The sequence below is a fragment of the Phocoena phocoena genome, chromosome 9 (assembly GCF_963924675.1).
Source record: "Phocoena phocoena chromosome 9, mPhoPho1.1, whole genome shotgun sequence".
In the NCBI taxonomy this organism is placed as follows: Eukaryota; Metazoa; Chordata; class Mammalia; order Artiodactyla; family Phocoenidae; genus Phocoena; species Phocoena phocoena.
The window spans coordinates 38671918-38687350 of record NC_089227.1 but is presented as its reverse complement, the minus strand read 5'-3'; the positions used below and the strand labels follow the sequence as shown (position 1 = coordinate 38687350).

General features: G+C 35.2%; 1 protein-coding gene across 6 annotated transcripts in view; it reads right to left on the bottom strand.

The window, feature by feature from the left end:
* The window catches only part of DGKB (diacylglycerol kinase beta), a 645730-nt gene that overhangs the window by 447135 nt on the left and 183162 nt on the right, over positions 1-15433 (bottom strand). For 2 of the 6 annotated variants that reach the window (XM_065884106.1, XM_065884108.1), the window contains one exon: positions 7670-7705. The exons of 2 other annotated variants lie outside the window; for them this stretch is intronic. In XM_065884106.1, the coding sequence (XP_065740178.1) occupies positions 7670-7705 (36 nt within the window). The remainder of the gene's footprint in view (positions 1-7669; positions 7706-15433) is intronic. 2 more of the 6 variants (XM_065884107.1, XM_065884110.1) reach the window with 1 other exon arrangement.

Below are 15433 nucleotides of genomic sequence, written 5' to 3'. Positions count from 1 at the left end.
TACTCACTCCCTAGGTAACTTCATTTAAAACCAAGGCTTTCAATTTCACTTTGATAATGAAGACTTGCCTACCCACCTTAAAAATAAATCCCAAACTGGACGATTATTCACCACATGCATCATCACATGGTTTAAGCACCCGTTATTTGCCTTAATTATCGTAGCCATCACCTTAATGGACCAATCAGCATCCATCTTTTGTCTCCCTACAGTCAATTTTCTATATAACAGCCACACATCCCTTTTTCCTCCACTCCAGCTACAACTACCTCACCTTTGTTTCTTGCTCACATTTGTGCTCTTAAAACAGGGACCTTGCAACCACTCTGAACTCTGCTGGACTGTTCTTGCTCCTGGTCAAATGTAAGACAGGCTACCCTATTCCTGTGTGTGTGTGTGTGTGTGTGTGTGCGTGCGCACTGTTTCACATCAGATCCTAGATCAGTGCCTGATAAAATCCCCATAAATGAATGGGGAAATAAATTAATCTTAACACTAAAAAATCAAAAAATTTAAAGTGCCTGAAATATTGTGTTGAGAAGGACTCCTGGGGCATGTCTAGATTTGTTGTGAAAAACTGTCCTGATCAATTAGCAATGTCTGCCATGTGTGCTTAAAAGTTTGAGTGCCACGTATTTCCTATCACTTATTCAGATATATATACATTTCTGTTCCTATATTTACATATATCTTGTCGATTACTTTTCAATTACTGTAATTTAGGAAAATATTTTAAGTGGAAATATTTTAAAAGTAAAGCTCTTTTTAAATATATTAGGGCCAGATGGAACAGAAAACGTCTCAGACCAAAATAAATGCTAATCAGTGTAGTCCTTTTATAGTCCTTGCAAATTCATGGTGCAAAAATACTGAATATATTTTTTGTGTGGCTGAAAATGGATGGTGTAATAGGATTCCTGAAATTCAAATTCTTTGGAAAATGATGTACTTTCATATAAGCATAATTTCTGGCAAAAATATTGATATTTTAAAAAATAGATCATTTTTTCTAAGCTTGCAAATAACATTTTGTCCATAGATAGTTAAGGGTATAATGCATAAATGAGTGAATTATAGGATGAGGTTTGGAATCAGACATCCCAAGTGGAATCCCATCTCTGCTACTTAAATACTATGTAGACTTAGAGAACGTATTCTTATTCAAAATGGAGTTAGTAATACCTATTTCTCAAAGTTGTGTATGGCTTGACAGAAAATGTATAAAGTTCCAATATTGTGCCTATATTAGTGTATGTGCTCAATAAATGAAAGTTATTGTGAATTATGTAAAATAGGTATGGTTCTTCCATTACGGTGCTCATCAATGTCACCATTATGCAAAATGCTTGTTATATTTCCAAATACATATATATGAAAAAATCCACTAGTTACAACAGGCATATATTTAAATAAGTAAAGCTCAATGTTTATATTAGAAAATCCATAGCAGCTTGTGCTGAGTGCAAGCATGTAACACTGTTGGTGGGTATGGGAATAATTTTTTTCTGGGTTCTAGCATGCAGGTAAATAAAACATGGGAACAATGTTCTATAAAAATCTATATTGTGAAAGTTATAACTTATCTTATATGTCTTATATTCTGCCATGTAATCCAACAATTGTTATTTAGTATTTAATTCCTAAATGCTTAGGTTATAAGAACTAAAATAAAATTTTAGTCACAATGGAACTTGGTATTTGTGACCAGACTATTTATAAATGTAATTCTGGAAATTTAAGACATGTAAGTATATGTCTGTAAAGAGTTACCAAATTATCTATTAATACTATTTTATTCTTAGCTATGCATATAGCTAGGGAGAATCCTGTGTGGTGAGAATCTCCAGCTAACAGTTAGCAGTTGATTAAGTGGTTTCATGTCTCTCCAGGGAGTCATCCCTCTGAATAAATTGTGGACTAAACTAAACTAATGCTTTCTAGTAGCAACTGTAGCAACTGAAATATAAAAAGAAATTTTAAAACTCTAAATTGTGTTTTCAATTGATAAGATTTTCTTTTTGAAATCTAGACTCATAAGAGGTATATAACAAGTTAATAAAAAAATCTTCAGTCTACCCATTGGCAGGTGAATTTTATTACATAATCTGGATAATACTAAAACTTACATTAGTTTAAACACACACACACATACACACACACACAATCAAGAAAAGCAAGTGGTTTCTTTGAGGGAAATATGCTTAGTGGGTAGAATTTGTGGAATTAATCAAGGCTGACAATTTAAAAACAGGAGAGACTCATAATCATTTAATTTTTCCCATGGTTCTCTCTTTATTATACTCATTTGTTTTAGGTTTATTTCCAAATTGTATGGAAGTCTCTCTGAACTATTCACTGTATTCTACTTAAGCAGCATAAGCTAACAGGAGGGTAGTTGGATACTTTTTCCTATTTCCACTAAGAAAATCTTTACTTCTTTCCTCTTTTATATGAGGGACAGGAAGGGTGAAGTAATTGCATCTTTGAAAAATCTGATGTTCACAAAAATTTCACTGGCCTCTTCGGGGGGTAAATTCACCCTGACTGACTGAGTTCTATGATGATATTTAAGAAAGTTACTTCCTATGTTGAAGTTACTGAAAAGTTTCAGGAAGAGCTCACCAGCGTTATTCTGCACCTTTATTCAGGATAAAATTGCTCTCTAATAATAGGGGGCAGTGCTTATCACTTCACTGTCAGTTCTTTTTTTTTTTTTTTAAAGTTTTTGGGCTCTAAATCACAAAATAAATTATTTTGTTATAATTAAGGCAAATTTTATTCTGCTAGATAAATTATCCCAAATATAAAGAGTGGGCTTCCCTGGTGGTGCAGTGGTTGAGAGTCCGCCTGCCAATGCAGGGGACACAGGTTCGTGTCCCGGTCCGGGAAGATCCCACATGCCACGGAGCGGCTGGGCCCGTGAGCCATGGCTGCTGAGCCTGCGCGTCCGGAGCCTGTGCTCCCCAACGGGAGAGGCCCACGTACCGCAAAAAAAAAAAATAAAGAGTTGGAAAATGATTGCTTTAATCAATAGAAATTATTCAAACACTGAAAAGGGGTACTCTAACAAGAAAATCATGAAAGAATATAGAAGATATAACAACAAAATATAAAATACAGTTATTGATATTTCAGCATTTTCAAATATCAACCATTTGTGTTTGCTATGCAGACATTTAAAATATAGAATTCAATGTTTTGTGATCCTTAGACTACAAGTAGAGCAACAGATCTTAACTGGGGAATATATTGTATTAGAATTCCAAAAGAATAATCATCATAATGAACTGAGAAGAAAAGCTGAAAGGCCGTTCACAGAAAACAGAAAGATGAAATAAATGAAATAAAAAGATGTCACTTTAAATATGTGCTCTAAAATAAGTCTTCTTCTATATCATGCTGATTCTCAGAAGCAGGGTATTTGTAAGTTGTTGAAAACTGCTTTCACAAAAGCGATGCTTACCACAATACTTAAGCCTGCTGTTATCGATCACTCACAAACGACAAGCAGCAAGTGATAATTACCTCAAGCACAGGGTTTTCTTCTTTTTGTCCAACCTCAGCATGAGAGACAGGCAGCAGCAAAGCACCACTATTGGTACAAAGCCACAAAGGGTGGGGGTAGGCGGTGCTTGGCTGCCAAGAGCATCCTTTACTGGAACCCTGGAACTTGCTTTCTCTGCTACTGCACCGCTTGCCCAAATGGAGACTTAGCCCATTCAGCCACTGGATCTAGGCCCCAAGAATTTCCCAGGAACACTAGAATTTTAACCTGAGGAACATATGGATATTCACAATATAAAAGATCTTCCTGAAGCAGGAGTGTTACCATGTTCATCTGGACTTATACAAGTTATGAGCTCCAAGAAACCAACTTAATGACAGCTGCACCTTTAATTATCGCAACCTTATTATGGGATTTGAACACTGATGAAAAACATTAATTCATTTCAAAAATGGCAAAGACTTTAAATCTACTAGAAATCCTTAGAAGTTGCAGCGAGACATGGCTGAGTAGCAAAGTAGTCTTGGTTTTTAGAAATACTTTTATAAAGTTTTAAACATAACTATAATAAATGATATAAAGATTTCCATTTCTTTTTAATCAGTTAAATAAGTACTTATTCAAAAACAAAAACAAAAATTACTTTGGGCAGAGATAAAAATATGGGCTTGGAGGCCGAATTCTAGCTTTGTCTCTGTAAAGACTTGGGAAAGTTATTTACTATCTCTAAGCCATCATTTAATTAATCTATAAAATGGGAGGGTTCATGAGATGACAAATGGAGAAAATGTCAATGAAGGTACCAGCATAAATTAGGCACTCAGTAAATGGCAGTAATTTGTAAAATATAAAAGAAATTGGTATGTTTTATCATTAAGTTTAACCCAGGTAAACTGCTTGGATTATAGTAAAGATAGGTATTATGAAGAAGTACTTTATTTACCTTATAGTATTTTATTTGTTTGTCCACTATGTCACCATAACTTGGGATAATTGTTGTGATAATCTGAGTCTTTTTTTGTTTTTTTGTTTGTTTTTGTTTGTTTTTTTTATGGTACGCGGGCCTCTCACTTTTGTGGCCTCTCCTGTTGCGGAGCACAAGCTCCGGACCCGCAGGCTCAGCAGCCATGGCTCATGGGCCCAGCCGCTCCACGACATGTGGGATCTTCCCAGACCGGGGCACGAACCCGTGTCTCCTGCATCAGCAGGCATACTCTCAACCACTGCACCACCAGGGAAGCCCAATCTGAGTCTTTTGTAGGAGGATAGAAGACAACAAACTAGACAGAGTCAATCCTAGTCTTAACGTACTTGCAGGTACTACTCACCAACTCAGCCTGAAGGTATAATTTACGTCTTGATCCACAGCCCTGGTTTTCATACATCGCACATGATGTGCGTATTCTCTCCTAGGATAATTTCATACTGAGTGTGAACCATTTACGAGATTTCTGTTCAAGAAATCCTGATTGGAAGAAATGAAATTTAGGAATGGGAAGGTCCATGCCTAAATCATTTATTTGGGCTATGTTTACTAGCATATGGTTGGGCCACCATAAAATTATGTGTGAGTGTATGGACCTCAACCTTACTCACTCTCCATTCCCTTTGTAAACTATAATAATTGATGGCCACCATAAGCCGAAGCTTAAAAGCCAAGAGGCAGCTCTCTTGTATATTCGTACTCATCATCTCTTTCTGCCAGTTGAGTTAAATGCTTAACCTAGTGATTTCTATGTAGTCCCCAATCTGTTTATTCAAGTTCTAAGTAGAATTTATTTTATTATTGGTACTGTGGAATTTAATTAGCACTCAAACTATTGAGTTTTGAATGTAAAATAAGTTATTTCCATGAAAAATTACTTGCATCCTTTGGAAAGGCACAATAAAACAAGATTGTGTGTGTGTGTGTGTGTGTGTGTGTGTGTGTGTGTGTGTGTGTGTGTAGGAAGAGCAGTTAAGTTGGGCTGGACACAATGACTAAAAGATTTGAGAATTAATAATAGAAACAGATTTTTTTTTTTACACTCAAATTGCTTTGCAGATGCCTGTGAGTTTTTCTTATACTTTAAAACAATTGAAAGTAATTGAAAGCAATTACTTTCATTAATAAACAAATATCTTTTCACAAAATAAGGAATGCTTTTGTTATACTTTAAAACAATTGATAATTGAAACTTATCAAGCGTGTTAAGGCTGTGCTATATGCAAGAAAGGGTATATGCCATTTCCAAATAATAGATGTATCCACATAGAAAAGCCCTTGATCCTATGTGAAAAGTTTAGCCAATGAATATACGTTTACATATTTTAAGTAAAATGTTTAAGGTATATACACATTTTTCTATAAGTTCCCCTACATACACTTTAACCACATTTTCAATTAACCAAAAAGCAATTGTTCTTGATGGTGGTATATAAGGCTTCTTGTGTGTGTGTGTGTGTGTGTGTGTGTATTCACACAGTCACCCATGTATATATCTATACATGCGCTTAAAGAAATTTTTGGAACAACATAGTTGAAAAAAGCTTATATAATGATTTCGGACACGGTAGAAAGTTTAAGTTAATGTAAACCAATACAGCTTGCCAAAACAAAACAAAACAAACAAACAAAAAACAGTATAGGAAGACTTTTAAAAACTTTATAGCAAAGAGTTTTTCTTGACAAATAAAAAAAGCATGTTTTGAAAACAGCAGTTTTGGTCTATTTATTCAATCTATAATAATACAAATTATTTAACTAAATGTGGGAGATATTTTGAGATTAACAAGTCTAAAGAGCAAACTTTAAATCTCTCAGTTCATCATTGGATGAGCTATGATAGGGGCAAAAATAAACTCAAGGATCTTAACATATAAAGTGAATTCTCTGACACTTAAATAATTAGCCTAAATAATAAACTTTCCTAATACCTTTGTCACCTGAGTGTGTAATTTAACGTCTACTTTATAATAATTATGATAATGATGGTATCAACTGACTTAAAGAATATAAAAACAGTTTAACATCTCTCTTAGAGTAGAAACATTATATTTCAAGTATAGCTCCTAGTATATTTGTAAGTATATCTATGGTTACAAAATGAAATTTTAAGAAATTTTAATGAGGCAGTCTACACTGATTAGAAAACGTTTCATGGGGAAGGAAGAGAGGTTATTACATTTTTGTGCAATTATGTTATCCTCTAAATAAATCATACTCATATAGTATTCAGATATTACGAGTAATATTTTCTAAGCAAGCAGATTCAAATTATAAATTGAGGCGAAAGAATACCACCTGAGGATATCCTTTAGAGATAACAGCAATTGAATGGGATATTGTCACAGAACAATGCGGAGGCTTTGCTTAATTAATTAAAAGGTAAAGTTAACACTTTACTGAAAATAAATGTTGTGGCAATGCCTACATTTATTTTCAAAATCAAAGTCATTTACTTTGTGACTATATATATTTTGTGTGTGTGTGTGGTATGCGGGCCTCTCACTGTCGTGGCCTCTCCCGTTGCGGAGCACAGGCTCCGGATGCACAGGCTCAGCGGCCATGGCTCACGGGCCCAGCCGCTCCGCGGCATGTGGGATCCTCCCGGACTGGGGCACGAACCCATGTCCCCTGCATCGGCAGGCGGACTCTCAACCACTGCGCCACCAGGGAAGCCCTGTGACTATATTTTATTCCATTGACTTTCTATGCAATGTCATATGCTAAGTGATTAATGTAGACCTACTTAAAAGTGATGAGGACTTCAAAGTGAGCAAGAGTTTCTCAATTTTCTATCATTGAAAAAAGCTACATTTTTATGGCTTATAGGAGTAAACTGTTTGGGTTTTCTGCAAGGTTTAAATGTGACAGATAGGAATAATGCTATTCTTACACACTGGTCAAAACTCTGCAAAGTAACCTTTATTTTTTCCTGCATACTTTGTGCCATTTATCTTCTTGTTTCCCTAATGCTTGTCACAAATGTTGATTATAAAGGCTGCAAGTCTATCCCACATGAAAATACAAAGATCCCAATTTCAAATATCAAAATATGAGAAAAAATAAAGCCTACAAATTAATTTTAGTATGTCACTGATACAGCCCAAAATGTTCTTTATAACAATACGAGATGTATAAATGACCTATAATTGCAAGTGTGAAAACCTTTGCTTACGCACCTCAGGGACTGAAACTCCTGAAGTGGGCAGAGTCTGCTGAAAAAAGAGAAGCTCATATTAAAGCTGAACAAAAAAAGTCATACTGAAAACAAGTACCAGTGAAGGTTCTTATATCACTACACACGTGTGAAATAAATGAATACATTACAAACACATTTCCTTGTCATAATTTTTCTGCTTACTTCCATTAATAAACCAAAATCTTTTCATGAAATAAGGAACATTCTAATGCAGAGGCGATTAGACTGTAGAATTACTTATCCAAAATACAATTTCATATACTTAAAGTAGACTAATCTTTGGCCAGCTTCACAGACCTCTCTACAATAATACTGATGTATTACATTCATATTTTGGAATGAGAACTCATCTCCAAGTTCCATTATCCTTCATAAACCATCCTTACTAATATTTTAAGTTGCCCATTTACACAGCCCACCATTTCACTTTGTAGTCCAACTTTCAACCCTTTCTACAAAGGGTTGATATAGACACAGCTTATGGTGCTGATTTTATTTTGTGATACTCTGGAAATAAAAAAATATATATTCCATTAATAGCAGTAAAAAATAAAAAGATAAATAAGTAGCAAAATTTTACTTGAGAGTAATTATTAAAAGATTAGGTTAAATACACTAAAACCAGTCTTCATGATAGCATGTCTTCAATTACCCACCACCCTTCCTTTTCTAAGTCACATTGGGAAAGTTTTTTTCTGTCAAGAAACAGAAAAGGTTACCAAATTCCAAAAGCCTGCGTCCTGTGGGACTTTATAACATAAAACACAAATTTGGAAGAATAGGTGATAAATCACACTCAATACTAGATAAAGATTTTCCTTGGTTGCAGGGAGGAGGAAAGCTGGATGGGAAGCTAGTCCTTAGACATTGTGTGTCTCTAGAAAGAAGAGAGCAGTCAGTATATTTGAGTTTCCTCTCCTGGACCAAGCTATGTGTGTGACACTCCCAAAATGAGAATGAAAGATCTGAGAGCACAGTTATTAGCTTACTGCCTTACCCAGTAGAACTCCAGGAAGGCAACAAAACACAAAAGAATAAATAGCTCCATGTGAGGCTTCATGGCTGCTTGTACAGATATGGAGTAGAAGGATCCAATGTACCCAAAAGTAGAACAGAAGGAGAAGTAGTCTAGGGCAACCCTAGAGAAAATTAAAGTGTCCAGGAATACAATTCTATTTGGAATATATTTCCAGGGGCTTCCCTGGTGGCGCAGTAGTTAAGAGTCCACCTGCCGATGCAGGGGACACAGGTTCGTGCCCCGGTCCGGGAAGATCCCACATGCTGCGGAGTCGCTGCGCCCGTGAGCCATGGCCACTGAGCCTGAGCGTCCGGAGCCTGTGCTCCGCAACGGGAGAGGCCAAAGCAGTGAGAGGCCCGCGTACCGCAAAAAAAAAAATAAAATAAAAGAATATATTTCCATAATATAAGTAAAAAATTCTGCAGCAACAGATTTTTAGTAAAAAAAAAAATCATGAAGTCTGGGAGGATGAACTCGAGTCAACTAACCCATTAACAGGAGAAGCCTATGAGGGCCATTGCTGTTGTTTCTCAGATGGATTGACAACAGGTTTGGTAGAACTTTCACTGAAAGCTTCTGATGTCAGTAATATTCTGGATTTCTGAGTCCAAGTCAGCCTATATAACACCTGGGGCAATGGGTGGTGGGGAAAATGTTTGCGTTTGCTTCAGTCGGGACCAGCTCAAAGCATTTTGTCAGCCTTCTTTCCTTCTTATTTCTTGGTTGAAGCTTAGACCTAAATAAACATTTAAAGACATGAATGTAGCCCTTCCATCTTTATCATAATATACAAATATTTGATCTCCTCAAATCCAGATTAAGTGCCTTATGCTATCCCATCCCATTGACCAGGGACTCTCAAGCAATCAAACTAAGATACCCATCAGGCAGTTTCTAGGGCATGAGTCTCAGATGCCTTCTATCTTGGGAAGCGTCAATGCTCACTGTGCATATGTCTGTACAGAGCAAGTCAATAGAAAGCCAAGTGAAAAGACTATAGTAACCAAATGATTCAGACTAACAACGAATTGCAGTGCAAGGACTTCAAATAGCATAGCTCCTATCCACCCCACCACTACCACCAAAAAAAAAAAAATAATAAATCAATCAATAAAGGATATTTTTGAGCTAATTATGGGCATATGATATCGACAGAATAACTACTGATATTATGGAATAGTTAATATTTTCAGGTGTGATAACACTTGTAAATGTATAGAAAATTGTTCTTATCTTAGAATGTGCCTGCTGATGTTGTGTCATACTACCTGCAATTTACTTTCAAAAGGTCCAACTTATTATATATTATGTGTATATTGTAAAAATGTATATATATGCATACATAGTCATATATATACATATATATAAAGAATGATTGAAAAATAATAATTAGTTCATATAGGTTGAGGATATACTGCATTCACTGTATTTTGTTTGAGAATTTTTGTAATGAAATTTGGGAGAAAAACTGATCTCCCTTTCTAACTTTTTTATACATCCTTTTATTCCTAAAAGAGTGCAAAAATGTTTCTACAACGAAATAAAATATATGTGTGTGTGTGTGTGTGTGTGTGCGTGTGTGTGTGTGTATGTGTGTATTGGGTTGGCCAAAAACTTTGTTCGGGTTTTTCCGTAACATCTTATAAAGAAATATAGGTAAGCGTCTAGCTTGCTGGGAAAAAGCAGCAGAGAGAGACAGAGAGGGACCATTTGGAAATAAATGATAAAAGGGGTTCCTTAAAAAAATAATGTTTCAGATGAGGCAGAAGTTCATATAGTCAGGTATTAGCCTTTTCCAAATCTGTTCATTTTGAGGGAGTGTATAATGATGGAAAAAGAGTTCTGAGTTTTTATTCACAGTGGTTTCAAGTGCAAAAATATACAGGGGCCAAGAAGGTAATACAAATGGGCCCAATGCCACGAAAAGGCAAAGACTGTGCCAAGTTGGATAATAAAAATCCCACTTTAAGACATCCCTTACAGAAACACGATGGGATGAAATTGAAGCCTGGCTGCCATGTTGCTACCACTTTCATAGAGAATCTGTAATTTACAGATATTCATGTTTGCAGCCTTCGTTTTTCTCAGAGTAGTGGTGATGTGAATTATCTACAGAGAGAGCGAGCGAAATTGGCAGAGAGGTAGCAAGATGAAGAAAGTAAGAAAATAGTAGAGATTTTGTCACTACTTCTCTGAGAATGGGAAAGCAGCTGATGAGTAACAGGATCAAGCGAAATTAAGGGCTCAGCTGGAACTAGAAGTAATAAATATGTAAAAGAGAAAGCCACCAGCTCTGAGAATTTCTCCAGTAATCCTCAGCCGTCTGAGAGCAACACTAGAAATTCATTCCAAGAATAAGGGGGATGAAAAGAACATATATATGAGCTCACTTTCAATCAAGATATGTAGGCAAAGAGTATACATTAAATTAACATGCTCATCAGTAGCCTAACCCTGAGTTACAATAAGAAAACCACGGCATCTGGGCAAAAGAAAAAGAAGCAAGTTGACAGAAAACAAATTCAGAAATTACATACTTCTTTTTTATTCTACCACGTATGCTTTTTAAATATCTAGGATGAACAGAGTAAATGTTTCAGTTTTTTGAAAATTATCACGTGTGTAATTCTAAATGTAATGTATTTTTAATCAGAATTAATACAGGAAGTGTGTATTTTTTATTTAATCAAATGTGAGGTGTGACTACAGAGGAATGTGATTGATTTTATTTAATCAGTATCATTTTAATATTAAATAGAATACACAGTACAGATAATTAGTTTAAAAGATGCATTTGCCTTCAGGGCACTTATTAAGTTTAACCTAATATCAAGAATTTTTAAAAGTCTTATTATTCTTAAGTATTGAGATATCTCTTGTCTTCATATTTCCTAACATGTAATCATTTTAAATTGACAATTTAATTCAAATTGTCATAGGACAAAGAAAAAAATCTTTGATGGAGAGATTATTAGAGGTTTGACTTAGTTTAACTATAATAAGAGTATAGTACTCACATTAAAAGGGTCATCAATTATTTCAAGAAAAATGAACAGAATTATACCTTCTACCTATATAAGGATGTTCATATTTTTAAAAAATTGCTTTCATGTTTATGGTCTCATTTAATCCTCCCAACAAAACAAGAAATCCCATTTTCCAGATTGGAAAACTGAGAATCAGAAAGTTTAGATGACTAGCCAAGAAAATTAAGTTAGTGGCAGAATCCAAATCTATTGCTTCCCTTTGCAGGCTTCATTTATTAAAAGAACAGCAGGGTTCAACAAGAACTTTTTTTCAAAGGTTTCTTTTTAGCCATGTCTCATTTTTTAAGCGATCTGGAAATAAAATTAGTTTAAATGTTGATGAACACTCCAAATATTTAGAAACCACAAAGTATTACTGGTTCTGACAGGCTTGGATATCAGTATGCAGTAGCTGAATACAGTAACTCCAGTGCCATGATAAATGTAAACTGGCCAAATGAAACTATTTAAAATAGCTTCTTTTCCTTATATAACTGGATATCCCTGGCATTAAAAAAAGTGAGAGACAGAAAAGCAGGTTTGGGAAAAGAACAACTGTCTTCCTAAAATGCTGCACTGCCTCAGTGTAAGAGGGGAAGCTGTTCCTTCCTCACACATGATAATAAAATGTATCCAGGGCATCTCTAGGTATAGAAACTAAATACATATTTGGTTTCCATGAATTTTATTTTTACATTGAAGCTTCATAATTTCTTTAACCTTTTATGATTTCACACATCCTTAAGTGTGTACACCCACACATCTAAACACAATACAAATTTTAAAAAGAAATGGATCAGAAGTGATTTTTATACTACTATTGCATTTATTAACATCTTTAATCAAAGGTTATTTCAGTGTATGACAAGTGTATCAATTAGAAGAAACATAAATTATTTTTCTTTTCAACTGGTCCTTGACATATCTAATAAATATGTGCGGGGGAGGGTTGGATTGGGAGTTTGGGACTAGCAGATGCAAACTATTATATAGAGAACAGATAAAAAGCAAGATCCTACTGTATAGCACAGGGAACTATATTCAATATCCTGTAATAGATTGCCAACAAACACATGGAAGGATGCTCAACATCTCTAATCATTAGAGAAATGCAAATCGAAACTACAATGAGGTTATCACCTCACACCAGTCAGAATGGCCACCATCAAAAAATCTACAAACAATAAATGCTGGAGAGGGTGTGGAGAAAAGGGAACCCTCTTGCACTGTTGGTGGGAATGTAAATTGATACAGCCACTATGGAGAACAGTATGAAGGTTCCTTAAAAAACTACAAATAGAACTACCATATGACCCAGCAATCCCACTACTGGGCATATACCCTGAGAAAACCATAATTCAAGAAGAGACATGTACCACAGTGTTCATTGCAGCACTATTTACAGTAGTCAGGACATGGAAGCAACCTAAGTGTCCATCAACAGATGAATGGATACAGAAGACGTGGCACATATATACAATGGAATATTACCCAGCCATAAAAAGACATGAAATTGAGTTATTTGTAGTGAGGTGGATGGACCTAGAGTCTGTCATACAGAGTGAAGTAAGTCAGAAAGAGAAAAACAAATACCGTATGCTAACACATATGTATGGAATCTAAAAAAAAACCATGGTTCTGATGAACCTAGGGGCAGGACAGGAATAAAGACGCAGACCTAGAGAATGGACTTGAGGACACGGGGAGGGGGAAGGGTAAGCTGGGACGAAGTGAGAGAGTAGTATATATACTGACATATATACACTACCAAATGTAAAATAGATAGCTAGTGGGAAGCAGCTGCATGGCACAGGGAGATCAGCTCAGTGCTTTGTGACCACCTAGAGAGGTGGGATAGGGAGAGTGGGAAGGAGATGAAAGAGGGAGGAGATATGGGGATATATGTGTATGTATAGCTAATTCACTTCATTATACAGCAGAAACTAACACAACATTGTAAAGCAATTATACTACAATAAAGATGTTAAAAAAATAATAAAATGGAAAAAAATTAAAAAATAAAAATGCCTTTTAAGGGCTTAAATACAAAATCCTGTAATAAACCATAAGGGAAAAGCATATGAAAAAGAATATATATATTGAATATATTGAATATAATGAATATATATATATATATATATATATATATATATATATATAACTGAATCACCTTGCTGTACACCAGAAACTAAAACAGCATTGTAAATCAACTATACTTCAATAAAAAATTGTTTTAGAAAATACACATATTGTAATCTTATCCAGCATCCTTTGCCTAACCACTTCTCACTGGAGCCAAATTTTGAAGTTTGCACCAACATAAATTGAAAGATAAAAAACATTTTTAACTGAGATGATTTCACTACTCTTATAACTGCTCACAAAAATGTTCTATTCTTACTCTTGTTACTGTGATTGTTTATACATATTTGCAGAGTTTCGTTCAGGAGATACTGAAGAGAAGGGCATGTGAAGCTCCCTCCTTAACAGCTCCCTCAACATTCACATCTCTGTCCAGAAAGAAAGCACCTTGAACCGTCAGGCAAAGTACAATGGACATTTGGAGACTTAGGTGGTGCCAAATGTTTTCAATAAAAATATGTTTAAAAGTGATATTAAAATCATTTCAAACACAGATTTCTACATATAAAAGCAATCAGCAAGAATAATGTTATTGTCTTGCCTACTTGATTATCTAGTGAAATAAAGCCATTAGAAATGTTATCCTACTTGGTTAGGTCTCGTAAAATTTTCAGAAGCCAATATGGTTACAGAAGTTTTCTTCAATTTCTTTCTGGCTGTGATCCACAATAAATATTTGTATATTTACACACTTGTAAAATAATTTCACAAAGACCACTTACGCAGTGTGTGCCACTCTCTGATCTATTATTCTCTTTTTTCATTTCTATTCTCCTCTACTTTACTTCATTATTTTTCTTCCCATTCCTTTTTTGAAGGTATAGAGCCCCTAAATTTATTTCATACCTCACCAATTTCTTTTGGGGGAGGGGGCGGCAGCACAAACATAAAAGATAAGTTTAAAACATGGGATTCAGGGTAAGGCAGGTATTGCTTCTGACACTTGCAGGTTCTGTGACTTTAGGTAAATTTCTTAATCTCTCTAAGTTTCTTACTCTCTTCAAATGTAGAGGGAGTATCATAATTATACCTACCATTAGAATTAAAAGGATGTCTAGCTAATAAATTCTCAATAAATGGTAATTGTTTTATTAACTGTAGAACCCAAATATTTCCACTGCCTGCTTAGGGGCTCAGCAAGAAAGGACTGACTGCACTTTCTTCATCTGAAAATATTTTTGTTGCTAATAAGGAGGGACCCGACATATTTATCTTTTAATGAAAGCATCTATGTGAGGGCTATTAGAAGAGACAGAAGGAAGGAAAGGGAGGGAGTGGGGAGAAGAGATCAAAGCCAGAAAGCAATGAACCAAAAGGAGAGGGGGAGCGGAGAGGCTTCGAAGAGGGTGGGAAGAAGACAGTCTCCTTAATCTTACAGACTGTCTCTTCCAAAATCTGAGCAAAGGAAACAATGAGTAAAGGAAAGATGGGAGTCAATATTTAGACCATGGCTTTAGTTTTGTGTTTGAAGTACTGCAGAATTCTTAAATATCAGATTCAGATAATTCCAAAATGCATTTCAAAATGAAACATACACATCATTATTTTTTCATATTAT